Below are 26,899 nucleotides of genomic sequence, written 5' to 3'. Positions count from 1 at the left end.
TTTTTTCATAATGTAAAAACATAAATATATGTGTTGAAATCAGGGCTAATTGAATTTGGAAATAAACCTGTTCGAGCTTCCTCCCTGCTTCCACAGTTTGCTGAATTTTTTGCTGTTACGGTCAGAATGGAAAGCAAGTATTAGAAAACTGAGGAGGGCAAGAGCTTTTTATTCATATGGAAATTTGCATCAATATTTTCCTGCTTTTCTGTGATTGGAAGTTTGGGGTTATTTTTTGCATTTAATTGATTCTTCCTTTTCATGGTATTTTGTAGTAAGTTGCCTGTGTACTTAATCCACATTCAATTTCATTATTTTTATTGCACTAATTTCCTTTCTTTTTAGCCCTTATTTATTTATTTATTGGTTGGTTTTTTTGCCAAATTACTATCCTTTCGCTTAGGTGCCTTCCAATTCAGGTCCCATTTACCTGTAGCTCTCTTCTTCTGCTCTGAAGAATCCTTTCTTTACTGCACAGCTTATTTTCCACCTGTGCTCATCCTGGCTTCCCCTGTTGGTTAAATTTACATTAAGAATTCTATTCATTTTAGCATATATCCAAAAGTGCAAATAGTTTTCTCATTTACTTGAGCTCTATATTCACATTCTAACTGTATTTTTTGCTCCTTGTGCAGTTTCTTACTCCTTTCTGACCAGCCAATTTATCAGGGTAGACATACTACAGTCTTTGATGGAGAACTATCTCTAGAGATTTTGGTGCAGCAATAGAAGAGCTGGCTAAAAACAGTTGCTTGCAGCATTCTTGCAGGAATTGAAAAATATGTTTTGGATTTTTTCATTATATGATACTCTACCCTATTCTACTGTACTATAATTGCTACCATTACTAATATGTTAAACGGATTTGGTAAACATAAGATAAATGTGCCAATTTCTACAACTGACAGAGAACAAATTTACTTCCATGATGGCCGTGAGTCAGATCACTTTGGCAGTGATGGTACACAGTTGTTGAATTAATTAGGCCTAAAGAAATATTTGTGATCTAAGTCATGACAGGTAGTGATGGAGGGTTAGTTTTTTTCTATACTGATGCAGATTTGTTTACGCGTGTAAGTATGAAGGGGAGACTTTGGGGGTGAAGTTATGCTGAGACTACACTGAAATTGTACAAGAGCTGCATTTTATTCTGGCTTGTGTGATTTCTGGCTTGTGTAGTAGCTGCAGAAGGTGGTATTTTGGAGGTGTTGCTTATGGTTTATCATATGATTTCAGTGAGTGCAGGAAGGCATGAATAAACTGAAAGATATACAGGTATACTGTTCCTGTCCTACTTCTGCCATTTCAAACACCTCTTTTTTTGCCTGTTTTAGACCAACCTTGTGAAGCTGCTTTTGATGCACTGGGCAAATCCCAATCTTCTTAACTGCAATAATGAAAAGCCTTCAGGTAGGTGAAAATCCATGTATATTATGTATATAGTAGTTACTGTGACACTGTTTTCTTTCCGTCTTGCTTTTTTAGTTATACTAAAATATGGAGGTGGTTGGTAACAGCCAACATGGCTTCACTAAGGGCAAATTGTGCCTGACAAATGTAGTGGTGTTACAGTGTTGGTGGATAAGGGAAGAGCAACTGATGTCATCTACTTGGAATTGTGCAAAGCATTTGACACTGTACTGCGTGACATCCTTGTCTCTAAATTGGAGAGACATTGATTTGATGGATGGACCACTCAGTGGATAGGGATTTGATTGGATGGTCGCCCTGAAAGAATTACAGCCAGGGGTGGGAACTAGATGATTTTTAAGGTCCCTTCCAACGCAAACCATTCTATGATTCTATGATACGCATACAGGCACATGTATATATGTGTATATATATAGTTTATATAGTTTATGTAGTGTGTAGAGTTATATACACATATGCATGTGTATTTTCATATATTGCTAAGAACTGCAAGTCATGATCATGCAGGATGTCATATCAAATGATAGTGTATTTTTCCACTTGTTGCATTCTCTTTTTATTTTTAATATGTTTCTTCCTTCTAAGTTTTCCAGTGCTTTGGTGGTAGCTGCATTTACACTTCTTTAGTGACTTCTTACTGAGTTCCTTTGTCTGTCTTAACTGATGATAGTACATCCCTTCATGAACTAGAATCTCTGTAGCTGTTGACTGAAAACAAATCCATCATCCAGCTTTCCAGAGTAACACCTATTGTTTCCCACAATTATAGAGTATGTTTGGTTGTAAGGGGCTTCGGGTCCACTGGTCTAACCCAGTGTTCAAAGCAGGGCTACACAGTAATGTTAGATAGCAGCATTGGAGAGAAGAAATGATTCTATGCCTAGGATAAAATGAAAAAGGAATCCAGGAATGTAGAAAATAGAATCTTTCTGTCAAATTATGAGGAGAAACTTCCTTTGCATAATAAACTAAGATATGTTATGCTTCATATAATGTGCCACCTACAAATATACTCACAGGGAACTTCATGACACTTCACCTCAGGAAAGTTGTTTGTGGTTAGATACGTATCAGTTTGTATTTGTATTAATGGCTATAGACCAAACAGATCATCTAACAATGTATCTAGCTAACCACATTTAGTATATATCTAACATAGATGAGTTAACAATGTTTCTCATTGGCAAACACAACTGATTTCAGCACTTCTGTATGTGTAAGACCTATAAATTTAGTTTGCAGAAGTGTAAAAGATTTGAAAAGGATTTCAGTACATGTTTTTATTGATATACAGTTGAAAACAGTTTTGTTGCTTTTCCTGAGGCCCTATAAATTGAATAATACTTCAGTTCACTGCACAGTGAGAATGGTATTGAGATTTCATAAATGACAATTTAATTCCATACTGAATTTACTTTGCCTTTGTTTTCTCAGTAATTTCAGGTATTATCTTATGATCAATAACTGAGTAATTCTTTTCCTTTTATATAGCTGGATGCTTAATCTTAACCTGATCTAGAGATTTGAACTGAAAGGAGCTTTTCTGCACTCTTTTCTTTGTCTGATATCTTGGTGTTCCAATGTCTTAGATGTTGCAGCTTCTGAGTTTATTGAGGAGATGCTTCTGAAGGCTGAAATTGTTTGGGAGGAAAAAATGAAAGACCCATTAGCTGTTTCTACCTTATCTCAAGAAGAGCCATATGAAGAGATCATTCATGATCTGCCCACAGTTTCCAATAAACTGTAAGTGTTTCTGTTGTAAAGAGTGATGTGCTGAGTGATGCTAGATTATAATTTGAACTGTATTTGTCAGTCTGTGAATCCTGTCTGTGTGTCCTTGGAGATACTCAAAACCTCTCTGGACATGGTCCTTGGCAAACAGCTCTATGCATCCCTTCTTGAGCAGAGGGGTTGGGCAACATGCCCTCTAGAGGTCCTTTCCAAACTCAACTATTCTGTGATTCTGTGCAATTGTATGGGTCAAGTAACAATTTCATTTTGGAAATCTACTGAATCATCTTTTGTATTTGTATCTGTCATTTCTTTCTGTCAACCTTAATTCTATAAATAGACTATGATTGATAAAATAGATGGTTATAATTGCCAGTAAAATTATTTTGGGTTGCTGTAGCAGAATTGTTAGAGGTTAATACTGAAGACTCAAACATCTTTTTATTAAAGTTGATGGGAGTAGTGTAGCAAAACTACCATTGCTTATGAAAGAAGCAGAGGTGAGTTTTGTAGACTGAAATTTCAGAGATTATGCTGTTTACAGATGTTTACTGGCTTAGAACTTTGGAGGATCTCAGAATTGCCTGTGGAAGGTTCACAGTAACAGAAGTTCTCTTCAACAAAAGCTATAAGCTGAAAGAGCCCATGAAAATGTCATTGCAGAATCTGCCTTGATATAATTCATTTTAAATCATCTTTCTAACAAGTTATAAACTGCCATAGTGATTCAAATATTGATAATAAAACTGCTAATTATTTGATTGTTAGCTTCCACATTTTTGCATGATTTCTTTTTTCTTATAAAACAAGGACATATCAGAGGACAGAAAATTTTACAAAAACACCTCAGTTTATCTAAAAAAAAAACCTACGCAAAATTTCAAATTAATTCCTTATATGATGGCTTATGCACCTAAAAATTAAAATGACTATGCAAGATTTTTTCCAATTAGGTGTGCCAGTAGCAACAGTCCTACCTTGTTCAAATAAAATTATCCTAGATAACTCTCCTTCCTGTCTATTATGCAATATTATTTTGGCTTAAGTCTCCCTTTGTGGTTAATTATCTATTAATTATCCATTAATTTTCATAAAAGAAGACAGTTCATGCTAATCCACTTGCATACATTAACATAAAATCTTCTCTTGTGCTGTCCTATATTTCAATTTTCAATAGCATTGCTTGACTTCTTATGACTAATAGAAACACCTATGAATGTAGATAGAAATATTTTTCTAAAAAGCCACTTTTTTCTGGAAACATTTTATTTCAGTTCATTTTATTTTTCACAATATTTTCTTGAACCTGAGTCATAATGAATTGTTGGAGTAATTTTAATAATTTTTTTCTTTCTTGTACTCATTCACATTTTTGTTGTAATAAGGATTAAATGTCAGCATTTTCATCACATGGAGTCCTATTAATATCTCACAGATACATATAATTTGTAGGCTATTGTCCTGTACATCAATACATGCAACAAAGTCATGGTACTATTGTCCTCTTTAACTTCAAAATTCATCTGTGGAAACAGAAAGAGCCTTTTTTCCTCATGCTTTTCTCTGATTTACGACCTACTTCTCTTTTATGACACCTGAAAAGTATATTTGTGAGGAGTTTACAGCTGAATTTTAAGAAGTGTTTCTAGTGTGTTTTGTATACTTAACACAAAAGTGTTAAGATTAAATGCTTAAGGTTCAAATTCACAGGAAAAAAAAAATGGATCTTCACAATTCAGAGGCATTACATGAATAATAAAAATGCTTAAGGTTCAAATTCACAGGAAAAAAAATTTAAGAGGCATTACATGAATAATAAAAAGTTATAAGTGGCAGTGCTTTGATTTTTAATATTTGAATTCATTTGGCTTATGCTTTTCTTTAAATCTTTCTTCTCTTTGTCTGTGATTAAATCTTAAAAATAATTCAGGATTTGAGCAATTTTGGACAATAGCAAAAGACTACTCAAACTGAAAATTTTATATTTAATAATGTTTTGTTCAATTCTGAGTCTGGGTAAAATGTGCATTAGTATTAGTCATTTCTGCTTGTGGGTGTCACAGCTATTTCATTTCTTTGATAGTCTAATAACTGATATCTCTTATTCTATGACATCTAATTGCCAGGTTCACAAAAGTCGTTGTCTAATGGCTTTTCTGTTCTGCAGTCCAAATCAAGATAAAAGGCAAACCCAGTTGGTTCTTGGATCTTTTGTTTATGTGACATTTGGTAAACAAATTTATGACAAATGCATCTTAGATAAATCACAGCAGTAAATAGAAATATTTAATTTCACTAGTATTCCTTTAGACATTTTACATTAAATATCTAAAGCAAAATATCATTAGAAAGGAAATTGTGTGACTAGTATTCCTTTAGACATTTTACATTAAAATGTCTAAAACAAAATATCATTAGAAAGGAAATTGTGTATATTTCATTACAAAATGTTGAAACAAATTCTTTTGATGTTTACAGATTGAGGGTTTTATCAAAAGAAAGGCTTTGTTCATGCATCTTTTTTTCAATGGTAAACTACTTTGACTTGTTTTTCAATGAATTCTGCTTAGAAGGTGCTTTGCCTCTACTTAGTTCTGTACCTTTCTAAAATTATGTGTGTCAGATCTGTTTCCAACAGCAGTTCTGAATTAAAATCAATGTTAGCTATGGGTCCTCCTTCATTTTGAGTAAACTGTGTGTATAATCCTGACTTTAGTATAATTAGTGATCAAACTCAAGTAACTTAAGAGTAAAACCAAGAGTTTTTTAGACTTATTTAGACATTTGGTCTTTATCCCATAGTGCAATGCACTATTCCCACATTGCTACATTGAGTCCACATTTCCTTTCAAATAAATTATGCACACTTTTTGGCAAGGAGCTCCTATAGACTCCATGAGATTGTCTCATTTGCACTGTCAGAGCCCAGATGATTATTTTTTAAGATGTGTTCTCAGCTCCTGGGGCTGATTGCTCATTAATTCCTCTGAATGTACAACACTGCCAAAATCATCCAAGATTTTGGCATTGTTGTTTTTCAGAAGTGTGCTATCGTCTGAAGTGTCAGTAAGAAAAACATCTCAGTGCGTGTAAGAATATGTTTAACTTATATGTGAATGAAGAGTATTGTGTATCATTGCAATAATATCAGTCTGCTGTTTTGTTGGGGTATTTTTTTAGCATGTCACAAATTCAAAGCATCTTTTGGTCATAAAATATATCTTGGATATTGTCTGAATAAAAGTACGCTAAAAAGTGGTGGAATTTAACTGCAATGGCAATATCTGTATTGAATTATTTTAAAACACACTGTTTTTCAAAACAGTATTGAGTAGGTTAATTGTGTATTTTAAATTCCATTTCTAAATTGGCTATTGATTTTCCAACCTAGTGCTGTCAAAAGCACTATATGTGCTTTTTTAAGATGTCATGCATATTCTCTTCGGCTTGCTCAGTTCTGCTTCAGAAAAGATATGCATAAAGGTAAATTTTAAATTAAAGTGGTTTGCTCTGTGTCTTTGGAAAAAGACCAACCTATGTGAACAGTTTATTTTTCACCAATTTCTTTTTTTGAACTTGGACCTGGAACTCATGTGTCGGCCCTGAATTGTATCTTAGTTCTGTGTTTGTGCCACCCACACTTGGCAATCTTTTGTTTGTCTGACATCTTCAGGAGGAGTATAATTGCTTTATTGATTCTCTTTGTAGCAATCCCCTGGCGTTACCAATTGCCAAGCAAGACAGTTTGCTGGAGAAAGACACCATGTTTAAAGATGCAACTAAAGGTCTATGTAAGCAGCAATCTCAAGACGGTGCAGCTGAAAATGTCACTGTGAACACTACAACCAAACTTGAACAGGTAATGGAATGCAGTTTCTTGAAATGTTTGTTAGTGTTTAGGTCTGGAAATTGTAAAGTTAATGAAGCCGAAGACCATAATAATTTTTTTCCCCTCACCACACAGCAATATCATTTGCTCTGTGGAGCCTTGTCTCCATGATCACTCAGTGCATTGGTCTGGCTTTGCAAAGAGTTCCCTCTCTGCAAACTAAACAGCTGCTTCCTACCAGCTACTGGTGGCAGGTCAGGGCTGTGGCAGTGGGAGGGCTCAGAGCTCCTCAAACTCTATTCATGGTTCACAACAGGGGAGGGACAACTGTTAGCACTCCCCGAACTGTGTCCTTGTCTCTAACTCCGGTTTACAAAGGAAAGAAACACAACCTGGGAGACTGCAAAAACAAAAAGAATGTCTAAGGAATATTAAGTTGCAAAATAAGTGACTGTAATTTAAAGATAGGAATTGCCAGATTTACAGCTGCAGTTTTAACTCCCTTTCTTGTGCTAATACATTAAGACACAGGCACTGATTATTTGGATACCCTTTAGAGTTTTCGCCACAGGATCACGATCTTATTCAATGGATAGGTTGAATGCAAAAGCAGGCAATTATCTCTTGCTTGTAAATCTGACGTGTCCTAACTTTGAATGTTTAGGATTTAAATGTTTTTTGCTTTGGTTTGGTTTTGGGTGGGTTTTTCTGACGTGTCCTAACTTTGAATGTTTAGGACTTAAATGTTTTTTGCTTTGGTTTGGTTTTAGGTGGAGTTTTTTTGGTACAAGGGATTTTATTTTCTGTTACATCTATTTGGGAAACACATTTTCCAGAAGTATTTAGCTGTTGAAACAAAAAACTACTTTGGAATCTGGGGGTGTAGGGGAGAATTTCCATTTAAAATACTTTACTGTGAGTCTGAAGCATAACAAAAGAGCAAGATATTGATTCCATATAAACCATGTTCAGTTCAAAAAACCAGCATAACTACCTTGGCAGAATCATGCACACTGCTTGTTTTTTTGAACGCGTTTCAGAGGAATGTGTTATTCATATGAGATCAGTCAGTGAGTTCATGTGTCAATCATACGAGTCTAACTCTGAAAGTCCTCAGCTTTGGAATCCCGTAGAGCACTCATTTCCCTATTCAGTCAGAAAATAACACAAAATGTTTTGCGCTTGGCTTACATCTTGTTTTCATGTCATACAATTTCTGGCCTTGCTGACTGCGCAGTGATGTGATGAAAACACAGTCAATCCAACAGAGAAGCACTGCCGGTCAGAAAAGTAACCCTGATAAGAGGAACCCTCCTATAATTGTAAGAAAGGCAGTTGTTTGGCTTAGAGTCTTGCTGAGACTATCACTTTCCATGGCACAGGGGTTGGAACTAGATGATGTTTAAGGTCCCTTCTAACCCAAACCATTACATAATTCTAGATTTTCAACAGGAGTGTAGACAAGAATATATATACTTTCTTCTGCTTGATGATTCTGTTTTGATATGGATTTAGCTAAAATTATTCAAGTTTTTATTGTCTTTAAGCTAGACTTTTACTTTACAGTTTGTACAGTAAAACATATGCAGAAACTGAATGGGAGAAGAGCACCTAACCTTCTAGGTAAGAAAGAGGTTTTCATGCTAGTAGTTTTCTCCCCTGCCGAGATGTAGTCACGTCAGGGTCCCAGGGCAGATTTTCAAAACTTGACTCTTTCTACTGTTTCACCATACTTCAGTGCAACTTCCCACAACAGTTACAATTCAATTACAAGACAGCATAATTAAAGGTGAATCTCTTTTCTTCATTAGCTGAGAAATTTCTGCAGAAAACTCTGTGAAATTCTACTCTACATTAGCTAGAAGGAATGTGTAGCGTGGTCTTTAAAAGCAGGAGAAACTGCAAACTTTGCCCAACATGTAAAGTTGCTGAATAAGGAGTGATGTTCCCTTGGAAATGAGTAAGCAGGAACAGTCCTATCTGGGAAAACAGCAATAACGTGATAGGTTAGAAACCATGCTACTTCAGCTATTGTTTTTAAATGATTGGTTATATTAAAAAAATAATCGTAGTTTAACAAAACTTTCAGTTGGCAAGGGCTTAATACGTTTTGGCTGTTACGGACAAAAGACTGTAAAACAGTTTCATCATTTCAGGAAATAGTTTAATTTTAGTAAACTAAAGAATTCCCATATTTTGTCAAATGTAATTTTTTTGGTTTTTGAAGTGACACAATTGATACTGGAAACTGGCCTTTCCATCACAGATATTTCTTGTTTCAGCATTTTTTGCTAATGTTTTTTGATTTTATTTGTTGGCAGTCTCAGTTTTTTACAGAACAGTAAGCTGCAGTAACTTAAACATATTGCTTACTGTGAGCAGTGCTTTGTTTCTCCCATTCTTCTCTCTTCTGGAATAAGGAGATAACTATCACCAGTTGACCTCTGGCCACAAGAATCAAGAGGAAGGAAAAACTGCTGTAGTTGAAGAACAGCAATCAAGACCAAAATTTCTGCGTACTTTGAATATTCTTTTAATGTAGTTCTTCTTACCCTGTGAGGACAGGGACTGTATGCTGTACTACTTGCCATGCATTATGAACTGTAGGTATATGTATATCATATCCATATTTGTGTATATAATATGCAGATCTTAGTTTTCAGAGATGATATTTCCACCTAACACATTCTCATTTTTTTATTTCACTATTTGGAAAGTAAAATTTTTATTGAGCACCGATACCAAAGAAAAGCTTCGAACAACCCCTTCCCCCTTATCTCTGCCTCTTAGGTATACTAATCTTTTATTCTTACCAGTTGCATTCCAAACTACATTCAAAGTAATCATGTACTCATTAATTTTTCAATGTGGAGTCATTACTTGGATCTTATGTTCATATATTATTGAAATAGATCAGCATGATATTTCCTATGCTTTGTGTCAGAAATTTCATACATTCTTAGGCAATATGGCATGCAGATTAGGCCTTTATTGGGGGAACAGAGAGAACAATTTCATCTTATTATATCTAAAGCATGCATTTTTAATAGAGAAAGCTTGTAAATTTTTTGGTTTCGAAAAAACTAACAGCTCAAATTTATATGTAGCCTCAGGTTTTTTTAATTGCAAAAATAATGAAAAAAGCCTTAACAAAATCTTATTTCTCATGAAGTAAGATTTTTATTACATGAAGTGTGGGGATCAAATGACTGCACTGATAAAGCATTTTGGGTCTCTTTTGGCTTGTATTAGCTTTTGCGTTTTCCTTGGTAAAAGATGCTCTTTGATCATCTGTAATGTCAAGGTCTGTGCTGCCAAACAAAGAAAGCAGTATGAATAATTTTCAGAATTTTATCATAGCTGGCAATTTCTCTTCTTCTCAGCTGGGAGGGATATTTTTCTGATAGCAGATTGAAATTACTGGCCTGGAATTGAATTATGTGCTTCATGCTACACACAAATATAGATTGAATCTTTTCTTTTGCTTGATTGGGTCTTTTTTAAAAAAATATTTTGTCTTTGGCTTAATAATCTTGTTTACGTATTGTTGGCCATATGAACCATGTGATAGAGTATCCCCTGATGACCTTTTAACTGTTCTGGTATCACTTACCACATACACAAGGGACAAGTGTGTATATCACAGTAGTACACATAACAGCTAGAATGCATACTTATTTCAGTGACACAAGAATTTAAATAAATAAAATCATTAGCGATTATTATTTAACAGCATCGTGAATGCTGTTAAATATATGTAATTTAAATGGGTAAATAGGAATCTTCATTGTTAGCTTTACAAAAATCTCAAAAGCTAGTTACTTCCAGAAGCATAGTTATATTGGAACTTATGCTGTATTTATGGCTATTTTTCTTCTATGTCTCATAAGATACGCATCATGCACACAGTATGATAGCCAGATATATGCATCGAGGTGAAAAAACAGAGAAAACTCATCTGTATGCTCGGAAAAGTAGATGAGAAGAACAGAATTTGAAGGAGGCCACAAATAAGTTATTAATAATGTAAATAAAGTTTACTACCGGGTCAAATCATTTGTGATTTTAATGCATTTAGAGTTTCTAATTTTGGTGTGATTTATTTGCTCACTGAGCTGTGAATTTAGATGCAAAAAGTGTTAGAAAATGCTGAATCACCACATCCTAAACTTCATTGAAAGAAAAAAAAAAAGTTGATGGAAGAATATTTCAAATCTCTTACTTGGAGTTTAACTGAGCATTTCACATTTCTAACCATCTATCTGTAGAGTCAGAATCTTTGGCTATACCTAGATTATGAAATAAAACTAGGCAGAGCCTGTTCTCTGGCCTAGGGATGTGTGGGATGGGTCAGTGTACACCCATAAAACAAAACTCTTTTCTCCCTCAAAAAATGGGACCATGCCAAAAGAGTTTATGGGAAATAACCATTGACACATGACCTGAACAATACGCAGATTTTATCTGCATGAGTGCCAGCTGGCATGAGCCAAGAATGTAGAAGGAAGTGTGCTAACAGTTTAGAAAATATGGAGAACCTCAGGGCAGTGCTCAAATCCAAATCCTTCTTTTATTTACACATAAAATCATTTGTCTCTAGCCTGGCTATTTATTAAGAGAAGCTCATTCTCTGGCACAGGTGTTCTGAGTTTTGATAGGACACAAGGAAGGGCAATGAAGACCTATGCCGGCTTTGTTACTGCAAGCCAGGTGAGCACATTAATAAGGGAAGGAGGCCATAGGCTTCTGTCTTTCATCTGCTTTCCCTCTACAAGAAACTTTAAAAAGTTTTTGGAATTCTGTTGTTCATTTTGTTCTATTCCAATGTGCATCATCAGAAACAAATGTCAAGATGTAATTTACTTTTTTTTTTGCCAAGTGGAATTCTTGTTTTCTAGCCAGCTTTACATCCAACTGCCATGATTAAAAACAAAAAGAGTAAGAAATACCATCTTTTCTGTGACAGAAAAATCTGCATTCACTTTCATGATGTGAAGAATAAACCCCTAGAATAGGTAGACAGAAAGACGCAGACAGATATAGCAGGCACCCTGTGTACGTTTGTCTTGTTTGAAACTCATATTCTGCTTTCTGAGCCTGAAAATACAAATAGTTTAAGAATACAGTATTTTGAATAGGCAGGAAAAAGGAGAATAGTCACAGTAACATTTTGATAGACTCCACAAGTTTAGAGTATGTCTCTTCTGTAAAAAATTAATCAGTGCGATGAGGGCTGTGGGAAGATACATTGTGAAATTTACATGTACAGGTAAGAAACAATCATTACAATAGATAATCTAGTAAATAATCTCCTTGAGATACTTATTCATTTGCATTTGTACATTTATTGCTTTTCGTTTTCAATGGAATGAGAGGTGTTTTTTCACAATTTATATGGGGATAGAAGGAAATAGAAAGCATCTTTGAAGTGTGATTGGGCATTTCTACCTCTTGTCCTTGTACATCTATTCAGTTATATCTAGAGCTACTGTTGTAAGGTACATTTTCCTTCCTTTTTTTAAATTGGTTTCTACTTTATCTGTCTAGTTCAACATCTGTTGCAGATGGAATGCAGGTTAGATGCCTGCCTTTCTTGTTTTAGTGGGTGGGTGGAAAAACATTGGAAAATCTATTGCTTATATTCATGCTTTTACATGCATACGAGGTTTAAGTATGCCATTTTAGTCATCAACATTTATTGCCTGTTGGCAGAGCTGATAAAAAAAGGAGATAGCTTTCTGTGAGGAGTTTGCGTGTTTCTTCATATACTAGTTTTAAGCATTATTTTCTACTGAATATATTTAACTTTAGACGAATAGTAAGGAAATTATTAAAGACTGAAGAAGAGGTCACAATTTTTTTCCATTCCCTGTGTCAGTCCCAAAAAAGAAGCTTTTTGAAGTCCCCAATGTTATTATGAAAATCCCCAGGATACACCTATTACAAGAAACAAAAATAAAATAATAGCTACAGTGCTTGAAGTAGAAAAAAGAGTAGAAATGTGCCCTCCATAGATAAAAGGTGCTGCAGTGCTCTGGGACTCAACAAAAGCTGGCACTTGGCAAGCCCTGCTTACATATACTTTTCATCTGTGAGGAGCTTCCTATGTGCTGTGTAATACTTCTTAGAATTTATTTTTCTCTATTTTGCAGTTTCTTTAGTGATTAAGCTTGTGACAAGAGTAGGTTGATCTGGGCAAGTGACTGAAAACCAACTCTATACATATATATATAACAGTTTGTTTGGACTATAAACAACTGCATAATATCAGAATAACTAACATAAAGAAGCTTTTATCCTGATGTGAGAGCAGTCATTTTTTGACCAAAACCTTAAATACACAAGAATATTTAGTGTAAAATAAAGTGTGAAGCTCGTATTCTACGATTTGGATTTGTATTTCTCTATTTATAGACTAGAGAAATTTTCAAGGTTTTGTAACTTCATTTGTATCATACTGACATATGAATATGAGTGAAACTGGTGACATATTTAAACAGGAAAAACAAGATTTTGTTTCATGTCATAAGGGCTGATGGTTCTGTGGTTGTGATGGCTGGTCTGTTTCTTCTTGGTAAAATAGAAATGTAAGCAATACCATCTGTTTAATGACTCTTCATTAAATATTTTGATACTGGTATTCAATACTCCTATTTTTTTAGAAGAAAAATATTGGTAAGGCAAAAGATCTAAGATCTATCATTTAGAGAGGATGCAAAATATCTGATTCATCTTGCTTGTTTACAAGTGCAAACTTCCCTGTGTTTGCTCATGGTCACCTGCAAAATTCTGTGTGAATGAGTGCTTGTACGTATGTTTCAAGAATCTTGAAACATTAAGATGAAGACACATTGTTAGCTTTATTTTGTTAAGATGAAATTCTTTATCAATATCACACAGTGCAGCTCTGACAAGTGTAGGAGGAGAACCCCGAGCACTGTGATTTCTGAACTAGACCTTGAACCTACAGAAACAATGGATGCTCAGTACTTTGAGATCAGATCCCCAGTATTAAAACAGCAGTATCCATAGTTTTTGGGGTCTTCTCCTTGCCAGAATCATACTCCGTGTTCCCTCCAAAATCTCCCAGTCTGCCTGCTGCTTCTGCCACTGACTTCCTGGCACATGCCAGTGCCAGAGGCCAAGGATGCTGAGCTGTTCTTCAAGAAAGGGAAGTGTCTGCTTTTCTCCTGAGCCTTCAACTTATGCAGAACAATAGAACAAAGAAGTGTCATCTTCATGGTCCATCCTCAAAACAGACACCAAGAAAGTAATTTAGTAAACTCTGAACAAGCAATTCAATTAATTCTACCATCGTTCACATGAGAATTTTCTGTTTCTAGGTATTGTGCTCAGATGCAAAGATGTTTTTCTTTGGGCTGACATAAAAAAGGAATCAACTTGCATTTTAAGTGCAGATACTAATTTGTAAGCACACTGCTTAATGTATCAGTGTTTATTTTGTTTTTAATCAAATTTCCTTTATCACTGACTCTTTTTGCATCTGTTTCCTATTCTGTCTATTGAATTTTGTTGCGGTTTTCTTGGTGTTCAATTTTCCTTGCAGAGGTTATATTATTCCTCCTAAATCTCAAAAATGTTAAGCTTATTTATTTCTCCAGTTTTGGCTGAAGTAGCTGCTTCTGAATCTCTCCTGGTCTCCTTGGCAACATGATTCCCACTTCTTATTAACTTCCTTCTATTCTGCAGGAAAAATTCTAATATAATTTTAAATCCTGTATGATGGAGTGAGATCCTGGATGATGTGTGAGAACTTTGTAAACACTATGCAATAAACAGTTTACAAGTGCACTAACTTTTATAGCCTTGATTTCTTCTGCCATAAACATTTAATGAAGAGAGCAGGAGAATTGCATTTGAGCTGGGAATCTTTATGGGTTCAGGAACAGCAGATGGCACTCTAGTTGGGGTCTGTGTTCTTAAGAGCTCATCAGACTTACCTAGTTATACACCTTAACATTGATAATAATTTTTGATGTTTGTTTCTTGCTTAAGATTAATGATGTATAATTGTTTGGGAGGAGTGACAACTTTCCAGTTTCTAATGCATTTTTTCCAATAATTCTAGTAATCTAGGTCTATACTTTAGGTTAGGACATTATGGTACATAATGATTGGTTGTGAAGTTACTTTCTTTCTCTAATTTGTGTTTTCTAGATCAAGCTGATGCCTCCAGCTCCAAATGATGACCTGGCTTCTCTGAGTGAGCTAACAGACAGCAGCCTGCTTTATGAGATTCAGAAGCGTTTCAGTAATAATCAGATATATGTGAGTTGCTATTCACCTATCAACAGGAAACTTTCAAAAAGGAGAAAGTGAGAGAAAAGGAAAAATAGGATTACTATCATAAGTCTTAGGCAGTAATCTGTCCCAGACTGATGACTACTATTTAAATGGTTCAGGACATACATGTGTGTAAGTCCTGAAATTTCTCAAGCTGATATAGGAAAAGCAGAAATAAAAAATGTAATAACACATTAGATAGGTTTGGATAAAATTTTGTGTGTTTATTTCACAGAGCAAGTGTATTGGTAGAGATTGATAGGCACGTGTAATCTTCCCTCTCAAACTACCAAGAGATCCTACTGTCTTTAACATTATGTTAACTTAAATATGGCACATGATTACTGGAAATTTAAAACAAATTTACATTTAAAAAGCTAAGAAATCACATGGGAGATTTAATTGCTCATCTTTTCCTATATTATAGAAATAATTCTCTGTATTGTAATGTTAATCATCTAGATACCAAGTGAAATTATTATTGCAAGGTTTTTGTAAAGCAGGTTTTCCTGGTTTTGCTGTATTAAACTTGGGAGGCATCCAGTTAGGTGTAGCTTACTTCTGGACAAAAATGTGCACTTGAAAATTTTGGTATCCCTGTTTGTATCTTATTCATAATTTATTTCTAATTTACTGAACAGCTAAGTGATTTGTTAATGTGAAACATGCAAATTGTTTTTAAATGTGTAAGTTGATTGCACTGTTGAGACTAAAGGAATATGGGGAATTGACAAGTTGCTGTGAACACTTTTGAATTTTTGGGAACTTCAATTCTAGCTTTTATGGCATTCAATGATAATTAAAATCCTGACTTTTAGAATAATGGATCAAATCCTATTATGAGTATTTCCTTTGCTTTCTCTTTCTCTGTCAAAGATGCCAAACACAAATAACTTTAGCTGAATTCAGGAGGATGCACAGATACTCAATATTTATGAAAAGGAAGTCATCTTCTATTTTAAAATACTGAGGATTTTATTTAAGAGGGTATCATACGCTGCTCTGGCATTCTTAGCTTAATGGAAATTTATAGGCAGCAATCATTAATGTTCTGTTCAACAGCAACCATTGTGCTTTGCTAGAGTGTCAGCATCAATGCTGCAAATCCTTGCATCTTTGGATGATTTGGTTCTCAGAGTTATAAAGAAAAGTCCTTGGACTCCAATTGCAAACCAAAATCCTCCTTAGCACTGAACACTTCCTGTTTCATGTTCCGTTCTGCAGGAAAACCCAACAGTGAAGTCAGGGTGAGAGAGAGAGGAAATAAATTACTGCATTTCAGAAGAAAAATAGTACATTTACTATGAAAGGCATTATTTTCCAGCTCCCCAGATGAAAATACTTCCTTTCAAAAAGGGCAGCGTGACTGGGACTGTTCACATGATGATTTGCTGTCTGACCTCTTCAGAGACAGAGATCTGGCATTTGTGCAGTCTAAGAGCATATACAGCAACATCTGCTTACATGGAGTGAGAACTATAGCAGCAAGGCTGACCTGCTATCTTATATTCAAGTACAGCTTTCACATACGAGTGAATCAAATTTGACACTTTTGCAATCAGTGGATGGTTTGTTATTTTTAATATAGCCAGGATTTTTTTCTAGATGCATGTACACATGTTCATATATACATACATATGCATAAAAACTCACATATGTATCAGTTGTGCTATCTTATCCCGCAGACAACATATTTTAATGTATCAATTCTGGAGAATCAATATAGATTTTCTAAATTATGTCATCAATCCCATAAAAAATTGCTGGGGGAACCTGTTTATGTGGTAGGCATGTCACATTTTTGTAGCTTAACAAATGGTAAATTACAAATTAACTTTCAAGTAATCTACCAATAATATATGCAGTGCAATTCTTCTATGCATAATTTTCCATTATGAAGAACTCCATTTTATTACAAAAAGAATAATTTATGCTGTCTGAGTTGTAAATGTAGATCTCAATTTAAAGTTATGAAGTTAAAAGCTCTAAATTTGTGAATTATGTTTAATATATTGATAGCTAGATTTAAGAGACTTTGACAAAAGTCCTTTCTGGAAGAAAGCCATTAGCCTCCTTAAAGATTTAATTTATTACTTAATAAAGCAATTATATCTTCTTTTTTCAGACCTACATTGGTGATATACTGCTGCTTGTTAACCCATTTAAAGAGCTTCCTATTTATTCTACCATGGTAAGCGTTCTCTCTTTAAAATGTGTGGATCTTTTTCAGTGGATTCATATATCTCATTCAGCAGGCCAAACCCCTAAAATTCATTAGAATATATGCCTTTTTTATACTGGAAGCATCTAAGTTTTATTATTTTAGCTTTTATTTTATTTTATTTTGTCCAACATACCACTGTATTTTCTGTGTCTTATTTGTAAAACAGCATCCTGCAATTGTTTTGTATGAGCAGTAGCACTTGAGATAATAGTTCCTCATGTCTAACATGACCTTGGTGGTTTCTGCCACTGACAAACTTGCAAAAATAAGCACATATTTCATGCAATGGTTGTCTGAGTTCACATCCCCCTTGCCCAAAACACGGTTACAAAGATAACAACCTTGAATGGTGGCAGAAAGGCTCAAGGTGTCTGTCCATGCTCCACACCACGCCGCTCAGTTCAGGGACCGCACAGGCAATGGGTGCAAATTGCTGGGCAGGAGTGTAGCAGTACGCTGGGGCGGTCGTATGGAGGTTCTTTGTCTTGGCCACAGGCCGTAGATGGGCAAAGGGAACCTGAGCCCATATGCACACTGTCATGGAAGGTGCACATGGACATCAGGAAGTGCTTCAGATGTTTCTCTCTTGAATAGCAGTATCCTTATCTTTCTAATCCTTTAACTTAATAGACAGACTAGTTACTTACAAGTGGCTTATCATTTCCAGTAGCTAGACAGGTTGTAGAGAGGCAGGGGTCGGTCTCTTCTCCCACGTCACAAGTGATAGGACAAGAGGAAATGGCATCAAGTTGAGCCAGGGGAAGTTTAGATTGGATATTAGGAAAAAATTCTACACTGAAAGGATTGTTAAGCATTGCAACAGGCTGCCCAGGGAAGCGGTTGAGGCACCATCCCTGGAAGTATTTAAAAGATAGGTAGATGTAGTGCTGAGGGACATGGTTTAGTGATGTTTTTTGCCAGTGTTAGGTTGATGGTTGGACTCCATGATCTGAAAGGTCCCTTCCGATCTAGACAATTCTATGATTCCATGACATTGATACTAACTAGAATTTATGCTAACTTAAGTGGACTTTGTAGATCAGTGGGAGTAGCATAATTTCTAATTATTTGATCTCTGCTTCATCTTCACTCAGCCATTTTAGAGTCAGAGTATTAATATAATTGTTTATTTCGTTCCCCCCCTCCCTGTTATTTTCTTATTATTTCACGGATATCACATTACTGCGCAGAGATCAGGCTCACTGTTGTGTTAGGGAGTGCTCAAATATGTTTATTTAGCTTACAAGAATTCTAAAGGGTTAAAAATCTCGTAAGTGAACTAGTCTGTGGCTGTTTGCTGTGTCATATGGCTTTGTGTGTATCAATAGTAAATTTGAGAGAAAGAAATAATGTGACATTCAACAGCAGTAACAGCAGATTCCAAGTTGGGATTCTAAATTTGGTTTCAAGAGATGGAAACCATCCATCATCCTCAAGGTTTTAGATGATGATATTTTTTCCTGTCACTGTGTATTTTACATTAGATACATGATTTTGTGCACCAAGAGAGAACTGTAAAGGAAAATAATTTAGATGGTAGGCATATGTATTAAAATGTTTCCTGAACATTTGCTGCATCTTCTCTTGACCTTGGGGTACATCGACTTTAGCAAGTTTAGCATGAGATACTTTTTGTCCTGTAATTGTTTGGATCACCTTGGGTGATCATTGCTTTTACTCCATCATTATTATCTGCATGGTTTTGTGAGTTAGGCATGCTTTTCCCAAATGAACAAAAAAACATGATAGAAGACAGAGCAAAATAGCTTTGTTTTCTTAGTTTTTGAATTGTTGGTATTATAATGAAGTTGGTAAGTGCTAGATGGCCTGTATATTAGTGTAATAAAAATTGATGATGTCAATTTCTCAGTAGACACCGACATGTTATATGATGTGGCTTATTAGTTTTAGCATTTTTGTTTCGGGTATGTGGTTTGTTAGCTGTCAAGAAAAAAAAATGCAAAAATGTATTAGGCTTGATACCCGTTTTAAATCCAGGATGAAGCAATGAAAAGATTATAATTTACATTTTTCAAGAATAGCAACACTTAAGGCTTTCTTTTTTTTTTTTTTTTAATCACTTTTCATAACTTTTTGGCAATCTTTATTTTATCATCCTACACTGACGTCCCACATTTAGTTCCAATAGAGTTCTACTAAAATAAATTTTTTTGTACGTAATTATTCACTCTGAGAGGACATAAAGAATCATACATTGATGAACACTGATTATGTTGCTTCATATGCAATTCGATGCAGTTGCTAAATGGTAACATTAATGTATTTTTACATGGAAATACACTGTATTGCTACGCTATGCACAACAGTAGCACTATACTAGTAAGAACATGCAGACACCCCACCTGGAGATATCATAGTAACTGTAGAAGCAGCTTGTGTCACAGTCATCCTACTTTGTCACATTTGTGAAGAATTTATTTGTGTCTGAGCAGTGCAAGTATATATATTCTTGAAGTCCATTAGAAATAATTTTCTAACTTGCAAAACACTTGCAACATTATGTAATTAGGGTAAATGTGTGAAGGTTTATCATTCTGCTTTGTGACATACTGAAATGAATTCTAGAAAATCAGTATGGCTTTAATTTTCTATAATCTGTCAGCTCGAAAGGCCTGAATGAGAATAGGGCTGTATTGTGAAGATTCATTCAACCCCAGCATTGTAGGTGCTCCAAGATTCAATAGTTTTATATCTAAATAAACAAGACAGGCATGGGACAGGAACGGTGATAAGCACCTGATTAGTTTGGAGAAAGAAGCAAATACAAAATGGCACTGTGGTGGTAGTTGGAGAAAACAGGACATGATGGAAATGAAGGGATTTGGTTGTTTAAGTGTCAGTATCATCCAGTATCATCATTCTAGATGCTTCAAAGTGTTCCAGTTGCCCCGTAGCTGCCATGGGTTTCTGTTTAATTTTCTAAACCCATGAGAAATTCTGATAAAAGCTATATAAAAAGGTAGGTAAAATTATTTATTTAAAGACATTTGTGAAATGGTGTGATGTTTCTGCTCACAATCCTATCTAAATCACATTCTGTATTTTCTTTATATTTATTTATTCTAAAACAACAGAAATGTAGATGTTAGCAGACTATCTATTTTTTCTAAAATCTGCGTGCTATTAGCTGAAAGAACATAAGGATATCCCTAGGGGCTATTAGCTGAAAGAACATAAGGATATCCCCAGGGGAAAAAAAGGAAAAAAAAAAAGAAAGAAAAAGAGGTTTCAGTAGGAGATAATTGGTTCTACTTATGCTTAAGCTTTAAGGGTAGTACATGTGCCAGCTCTGTGTATCACAGAAGTTATTCTGTATTGCAGAGAAACTATTTGTTGGATACTGTTCTGTTATGTAATAAATTAATTAGCTTATAACTTCAGGTCACTGATTTCAACTTTAACTTTTAATGTGGTGATCATATTTAATATTGTAAGATTTTTAAGTCAAGACATTCAAGAAGTATTGCTTCTTGAGCACCTGAGGTATAAAGTAGTAGCTTCTTAGGTTTGTTTTATTAAATGACAAACCAGTCTTGAATCTTCTAGTTATGTTTAATTTTGCATATTAATTAGATCTTATGTGCTTACATCTCTGTTTTCTTTAATTAAACTCTTCGTGGATACTGTGATGGTATGACATATATACATACAGAGATTCTGTTCATAATGCTTAGAGAGCATTTACAAAAGACACAGGGTTGAGGGGTATGTGTGAAACGTAATTAGTTTAAAAGGTATTGATCATGTTAATTTTCTACAATTTTTCAGGTCACCCAGCTTTATTTAAGTAACTCTGGAAAACTGTGTTCTTCGCTTCCCCCACATATATTTTCCTGTGCTGAAAGAGCTTACCACATGCTATTCCAGGAGCAGCGTCCCCAGTGCTTTATCCTCAGGTGAAAATTTATCTTTCTATTAAGTAATTTGTAATTCCTGCCTTTCAGCTGTTTCCCGCAGGACTCAGCAGTTGAGATTTCCATTTTAGTTTTTCCTCCAACTGATTTGTTTCTGTGTACTGATCTCAGTATCATATGTTAGAGCGAAATAGGACTGAAAAAGGTTTAATTACATCTCAAGTTCATAAATTCTCTTGGGGAATTGCCAATCCATCTAGCTGCATCTAATTAGGAAGAAAGAGTTAATGGTAAAGAATTCAAAACTGCTCTCTGTGCGTGCTAATATTACATGGATCAGGAAATAGAAATAGAATCTGATGACAATAAAATTGGAAGTCCTTGACTAAATTATAGACCTCTGAGTTGGGGCAACTGTATTGAAGCTTCCACTCTGCCTCATATGTTTGTGTGGCCCTGAGCTTGTTATTTGGCTCTCCAATTTCAAAATTTTAACCAGATCCTTTATTAACAGAGTTGTTGCAATGATAAATGCATCCAAGACTGTGAATAAATGTGTTAGAAATCTCCAGTGAAACAGAGTTTCATACAAATATGCCATTTTTATAGTGGTGAAACTTTGAATTCACTTGAAACTTTTGATCCCCAAATCTGTTAGTCCCATTTCTTCTTTCACTGCAGCTGATAGCACTGAGTCTGGTGAATTCGACTCAAAGAAATAAGTTACTCAGTCTTGTCACTCTGACAGTTGCTATTGGCTGAAATAATGGCACTGATTTACAGAACTTGATGGGGGATGGGGGGTGGGAGGTGGGGGATGGAGGCAGGAAAAGGTTGATTTTGATTTGGCCAGGAATAAAGACTGATCCACTTGATAAATCTTGTAATTGCTCTTGAACTATCTCTAATTATAAGGGAATTTAATATTATGAAATGGAGAGGATAGTGATACTCAAAAACAGCTAACAATGCTGTTCTAGAGTTACAAGGGTTAAAATGAATACATAAATGTGATCATATGTATCAATTTTTATTGTATTTTGTTCATGTGGATACAGACTCCTATGAGTATTTGAAGTTCTGTATATCATGTCTTCAAATACATCTGAATATTGTAACTAAATGGGTTTTTTAAAGCAGTTTATAAAACAATGTATAAGTGTCTCAATTATAAATGTATATATTAACTATGTGTAGAACTAACTGTTGATTGGTTGATACAAATTGTAACCTTTTTACAACCTAATCAGAATGCAATAGTTACTTATTTATCCAGTCAGCAGTGTCATTTAAGCAGAGGTACAAGCAATATTAGGAAATCATTGCTGTATGTTCGTATTATCTTCTCGTAAATATTAACTCTTGTTTAGTTATAGTCATTTTGATAAAATTAGGAAATATGCTAAGGCACTATCTTCAGCATTTTCTTCAAAGTAGAAACTTAGGTCATTACTAATTGATTATTTTCTTTGTGAAATTGCCTGTAGGTGTAGACAGAGAAGCAGCAGAATATATTTATTCACACTTCAAGAAAAAGGCTGACTGTCAACTAAAGTATTGTGTAGTGGTACACAAAGAATATTGTACTTAATAGTAAATGGCTTTGATATCAGGGAATAGTTGCTACTGATGATTTTACATCAGGGTGTCAAGGCATGTGTTAAGTCCCACTGTCTTGATCCCTACCCAGCCCACTGTAGCTTGTTATAAATCAGTGACCTGACAGAGAACATGACAAAAGGGTGCTCTGTTGATGGCATCAGCACTTGGCAAGACATTTGCATATCACATCAAGGCAACCCACAGATATGCCATCCTAAAGTAACCTTTATGTGGATAATTAGATCTGAAGGTTACTTGTGAAAATGGAAGCTGAAAGAAAAGCATCTGGTAATTTGGAATAGGAGATAAGTATAGATGCAATCAACAGAAACAGCTAGAAACAGTTCTTAGGAAATGCCTTTATTCTGCTAGCACTAAATAAGAAAACAGAAGGGAATCGAGATCTTTTAGAAGTTTGTAAAGAAGTAATAATAATGGAATATTCCCAAGATATTAGTCCATTGGTAGAACCTAAATAATTTATGTCTAGAAAGTAAAGTGGATCTAGGAAATTGCCATTGGTTTTCTGACAATAATAATAGTGAACTGAAAAATACCCTTGATGTAACTCAAGTCATTTGTCTGTTACCTGGTCCTGTGTGCGTGCATGAACTCATGTGTGCGTGGTCAAAATGGATTTCTGCTTTCTTGGAATTTCAGTTGTAAAACAACATTTGCTATCAGCAAGAGAAGGTTTTTCCACCACTGTGAGGGATGATTCATTGGCTGCATCTATGCTAATAAACAGCATGGAACAGGGCTTACTTTCTGCCTCTGAGGACATGTTGTATAGCATCCAGTTAGTTAGTTTTTCTTTGTTTTTTCACTTGAAGAGGGGTTTGCGGAGAAGTTTTCAAGATCCCAGTTTCATATTCTATCTGAACCAAATAACTGCAACTGTGCAGTTCTGAAATACTCCAAGCTTTTGTGTCTTACTTTGTTTTTTTTTGACCTCTCTCATCAAGCATACTCTTCATTCCTGAGTAAGAAATTCTGTACATGTTTGGTCTATTATCTGTAATTTTAAAATGCAATATTAGCAAGTGAGACACAATGCAATTATAGAATGAAACTCTTAAATCTATGTTTATTTTTACTTTACTTTCACTTATAACAATATTTCATAGTATAAGCAATTTGTTAGTATAATTTATAAACATAATTATGCTTTAGTTTTATTGTAAAGATTTTACAATGAGAAGAGGCTACTATTTTCATGTGCGTGTTGTCATACACATGAAGCAGTGAGAATTAGTATCATGCCAGTATTTTACTTTTCATGTTCAGTTCTCAAAGTATGTCTATCTTAACTATTAACTGCCAAAAAAGAAACAAGTGATGGCAGTATGTGTAACTCTGATTTGAATTTTTCCTGAAAGGTTTGAGTTTATTTTAAAAAACAATGATTTCTTTATAGAAGTCTTATTTTATTTTTAGTACATCAGGCTACCTGCAACCTTTTCAAAAGAACAGGGAAGAATATCAGAAAAGCAACTCTCATCTATGTTAATGCTATCATCTTCAAGTTTTGTAGCTTATTTTGTGGAGATAAAGTTTATTTTCTATTAGCAGTGCTTTTCAGTTCATTTTTTCCTGCCAAAGAGTAATTAGAAGAAGATACTTCCCATGAGTGTAGTGGGCATTACTAATGATTCATGAATTACTCTTTTATTGGACACATACTGTTTCTAATGAATTCTGCATGCAGTGTAACCCTTAATGGTACTGTTTTTCTTAGTCTAGTCATTTTTGCCTCCCACGTTTTCCCAAGAGATTATACTGAAAAGAGATGAAGGCACCTGAAGTTGTCTGAGTTGGAACTTAACTGCCTAAGTCCAAAGCTGTGGTCTTGAAACCCTTGCTAAACTACCAGACTCTACTTTCTGACTGGAAAGTGCTCCTTCAATTTTCGTCCCTTTTGTGTGTTCAGGAGAGGTTCATAGTGTCTGGCAGGTCAGAGTCTAACAGCACTGTTTCATTCTGAAGTCTAACTGGGACTTCTGTACCTATGTCCCTTACTACAAGCTTTCTCAAAGCATCGCTAATTCACATCACTGAGATCAGAATCTTTTTTAATTAAACATTCGTCCATGAGCAGTTGTGCTTATTATATACGATGCTGTTCATAGCTATTGTCCTGTTCTCTCTCTCATATGACTTCCATTAGGGTTTTTTTTAATTTGTTTTTAATGGTTTTATTTCTTCAGCTGATTGTCTCTAGTGATACATTTAGAGTAGAAGATCTTCCGGGCCAGATCATTTCTGTATTGTATCCTTAGCCACACGTGGTTGGAATCTCCTGACTCCACACAAATGATTGTGATAATGTTAGCAATTCAATATATGGAAGCAGATACTCCACCCTTTTCTTTGGGAATAAACAACAGAGATTTGGCAGTGAGTGCTCCCATGATCACAGGAACAGGGTTTGTAACTGCAGATCTACTGTCCCCCTGAGCACAAAAATCAAGCTAAAAGTCAACACTTCTGTCATGAGTATGGCTGTTCTCAGAATGCTATGCTACCTGCTGTTTGCAGAAACAGCATGGGCTTGTGCCAGATGAAGAAAGATTCTCCCTTCTGTTTGTCATCACCTAATATTTACCTTTTCTGTTTCCTGTGCCTATAGACACTGTAGGTATGGAAGTGCTCCCATGTTTCTGTAGCATATAGAACATGGTGTGTATCAGATCACCTTAAGATTGCTTAGTGGAAGGCAAACGTTAAGACTGAGAGGAAGTCGAAGAAAGGTTTCCAACAAGTGGTTAAAATATAAGAAAAAAAACCAAAGCCAACAAAGTGATCTGTCAAATGTCAAATATTCTGCCCTAGCAGAAGATTCTGTTTGGAGGAGATGTTCACATGGGAAACAGATTTAGCAAATATTGAATTTTCCTACTGGGGCTACTGATACATCTTCTGCAATGACAAAAAAGTAGATAGTGCCCTATAAGGTATTAGGTTGGTTACTGAAAGCTCCACTTATATTTCTATCATTGATATATTCTTTATAAATTGCATGGAATTAGGAATATTTCTTGTAAAAATACTTATTAACCCCTCATTTATATATTAAACAAGTTTATAATTTTCTGGTTCAACCTCCACATTGCGTTAAAAACCTTACACTTACAGAACGCAGATTTAACACAGATTTGAGATAGAGTTCTTAGTATCATCATGTTTTAAAGAAGGTCTAGAATTGCACTGTAGAGTTTTACAATACCAGCAATGTTAAAACAATTTATTTTGCAGAGAGTTCATAATGTCCCATTTAAACCATGTGAAGCTCCTTTCGTCTTCAAATTGCATTAAAAACTTACTAGTTTTTCACTTTAATGTTGCCTGCTTCCGTTTTCTTTGTGATTTTGGTCTTTTTCTGCTGCTCTCTATTCTCCTAAAATTTATATTAAGTCTTTGCTACTAGTGGTTAAAAAAAAAATTAAAAAAATCATTTAAAGCTTTCAGGATGATCCAAACCAGTCTTTCCACCGTCTCTGTCTTTTCACACTTTACTTACTTTCTTGTCTTCTGAACCTTCACTCTTAATTTCCTCCATTGGTTTACTGTGTCATAATTTATTTATTTTTTCTAGTGACTTCACATCTCATCAGATCACATCACTCACTGAAATTGAGTGTTTCACAACAGGAAAGCATTTGGCCAAATTATTGAAGATTTATTCCCAATTACTTTTATTTTATAGCAAGCCACCATCATTCATGCGTGCTTAACACCAAGAGCTGACTTTGTATAAAATATGTATGAAAGTTACAGATTAAAATAACATTATATTATGCTCTTAAATAACCAATAACTGGAATTTTTGTAATTAGGTTCCTTCTGACTGCATTTTGCTCCTGCTGTTCAGGATATGAAAATGCATTATGGACTGAAAAGATA

General features: G+C 34.9%; 1 protein-coding gene across 1 annotated transcript in view; it reads left to right on the top strand.

The window, feature by feature from the left end:
• Positions 1 to 26,899, top strand: part of MYO16 (myosin XVI) — a 327,773-nt gene that overhangs the window by 114,256 nt on the left and 186,618 nt on the right. Inside the window, exons 8-13 of the mRNA XM_014944223.1 lie at positions 1,335 to 1,410; positions 3,021 to 3,174; positions 6,871 to 7,021; positions 15,170 to 15,280; positions 17,421 to 17,486; positions 21,309 to 21,436. Of these exons, the coding sequence (XP_014799709.1) occupies positions 1,335 to 1,410; positions 3,021 to 3,174; positions 6,871 to 7,021; positions 15,170 to 15,280; positions 17,421 to 17,486; positions 21,309 to 21,436 (686 nt within the window). The remainder of the gene's footprint in view (positions 1 to 1,334; positions 1,411 to 3,020; positions 3,175 to 6,870; positions 7,022 to 15,169; positions 15,281 to 17,420; positions 17,487 to 21,308; positions 21,437 to 26,899) is intronic.

Source organism: Calidris pugnax, unplaced genomic scaffold (assembly GCF_001431845.1).
Source record: "Calidris pugnax isolate Ruff unplaced genomic scaffold, ASM143184v1 scaffold69, whole genome shotgun sequence".
NCBI lineage: Eukaryota > Metazoa > Chordata > Aves > Charadriiformes > Scolopacidae > Calidris > Calidris pugnax.
This window is presented reverse-complemented; position numbering and strand designations above follow the sequence as displayed.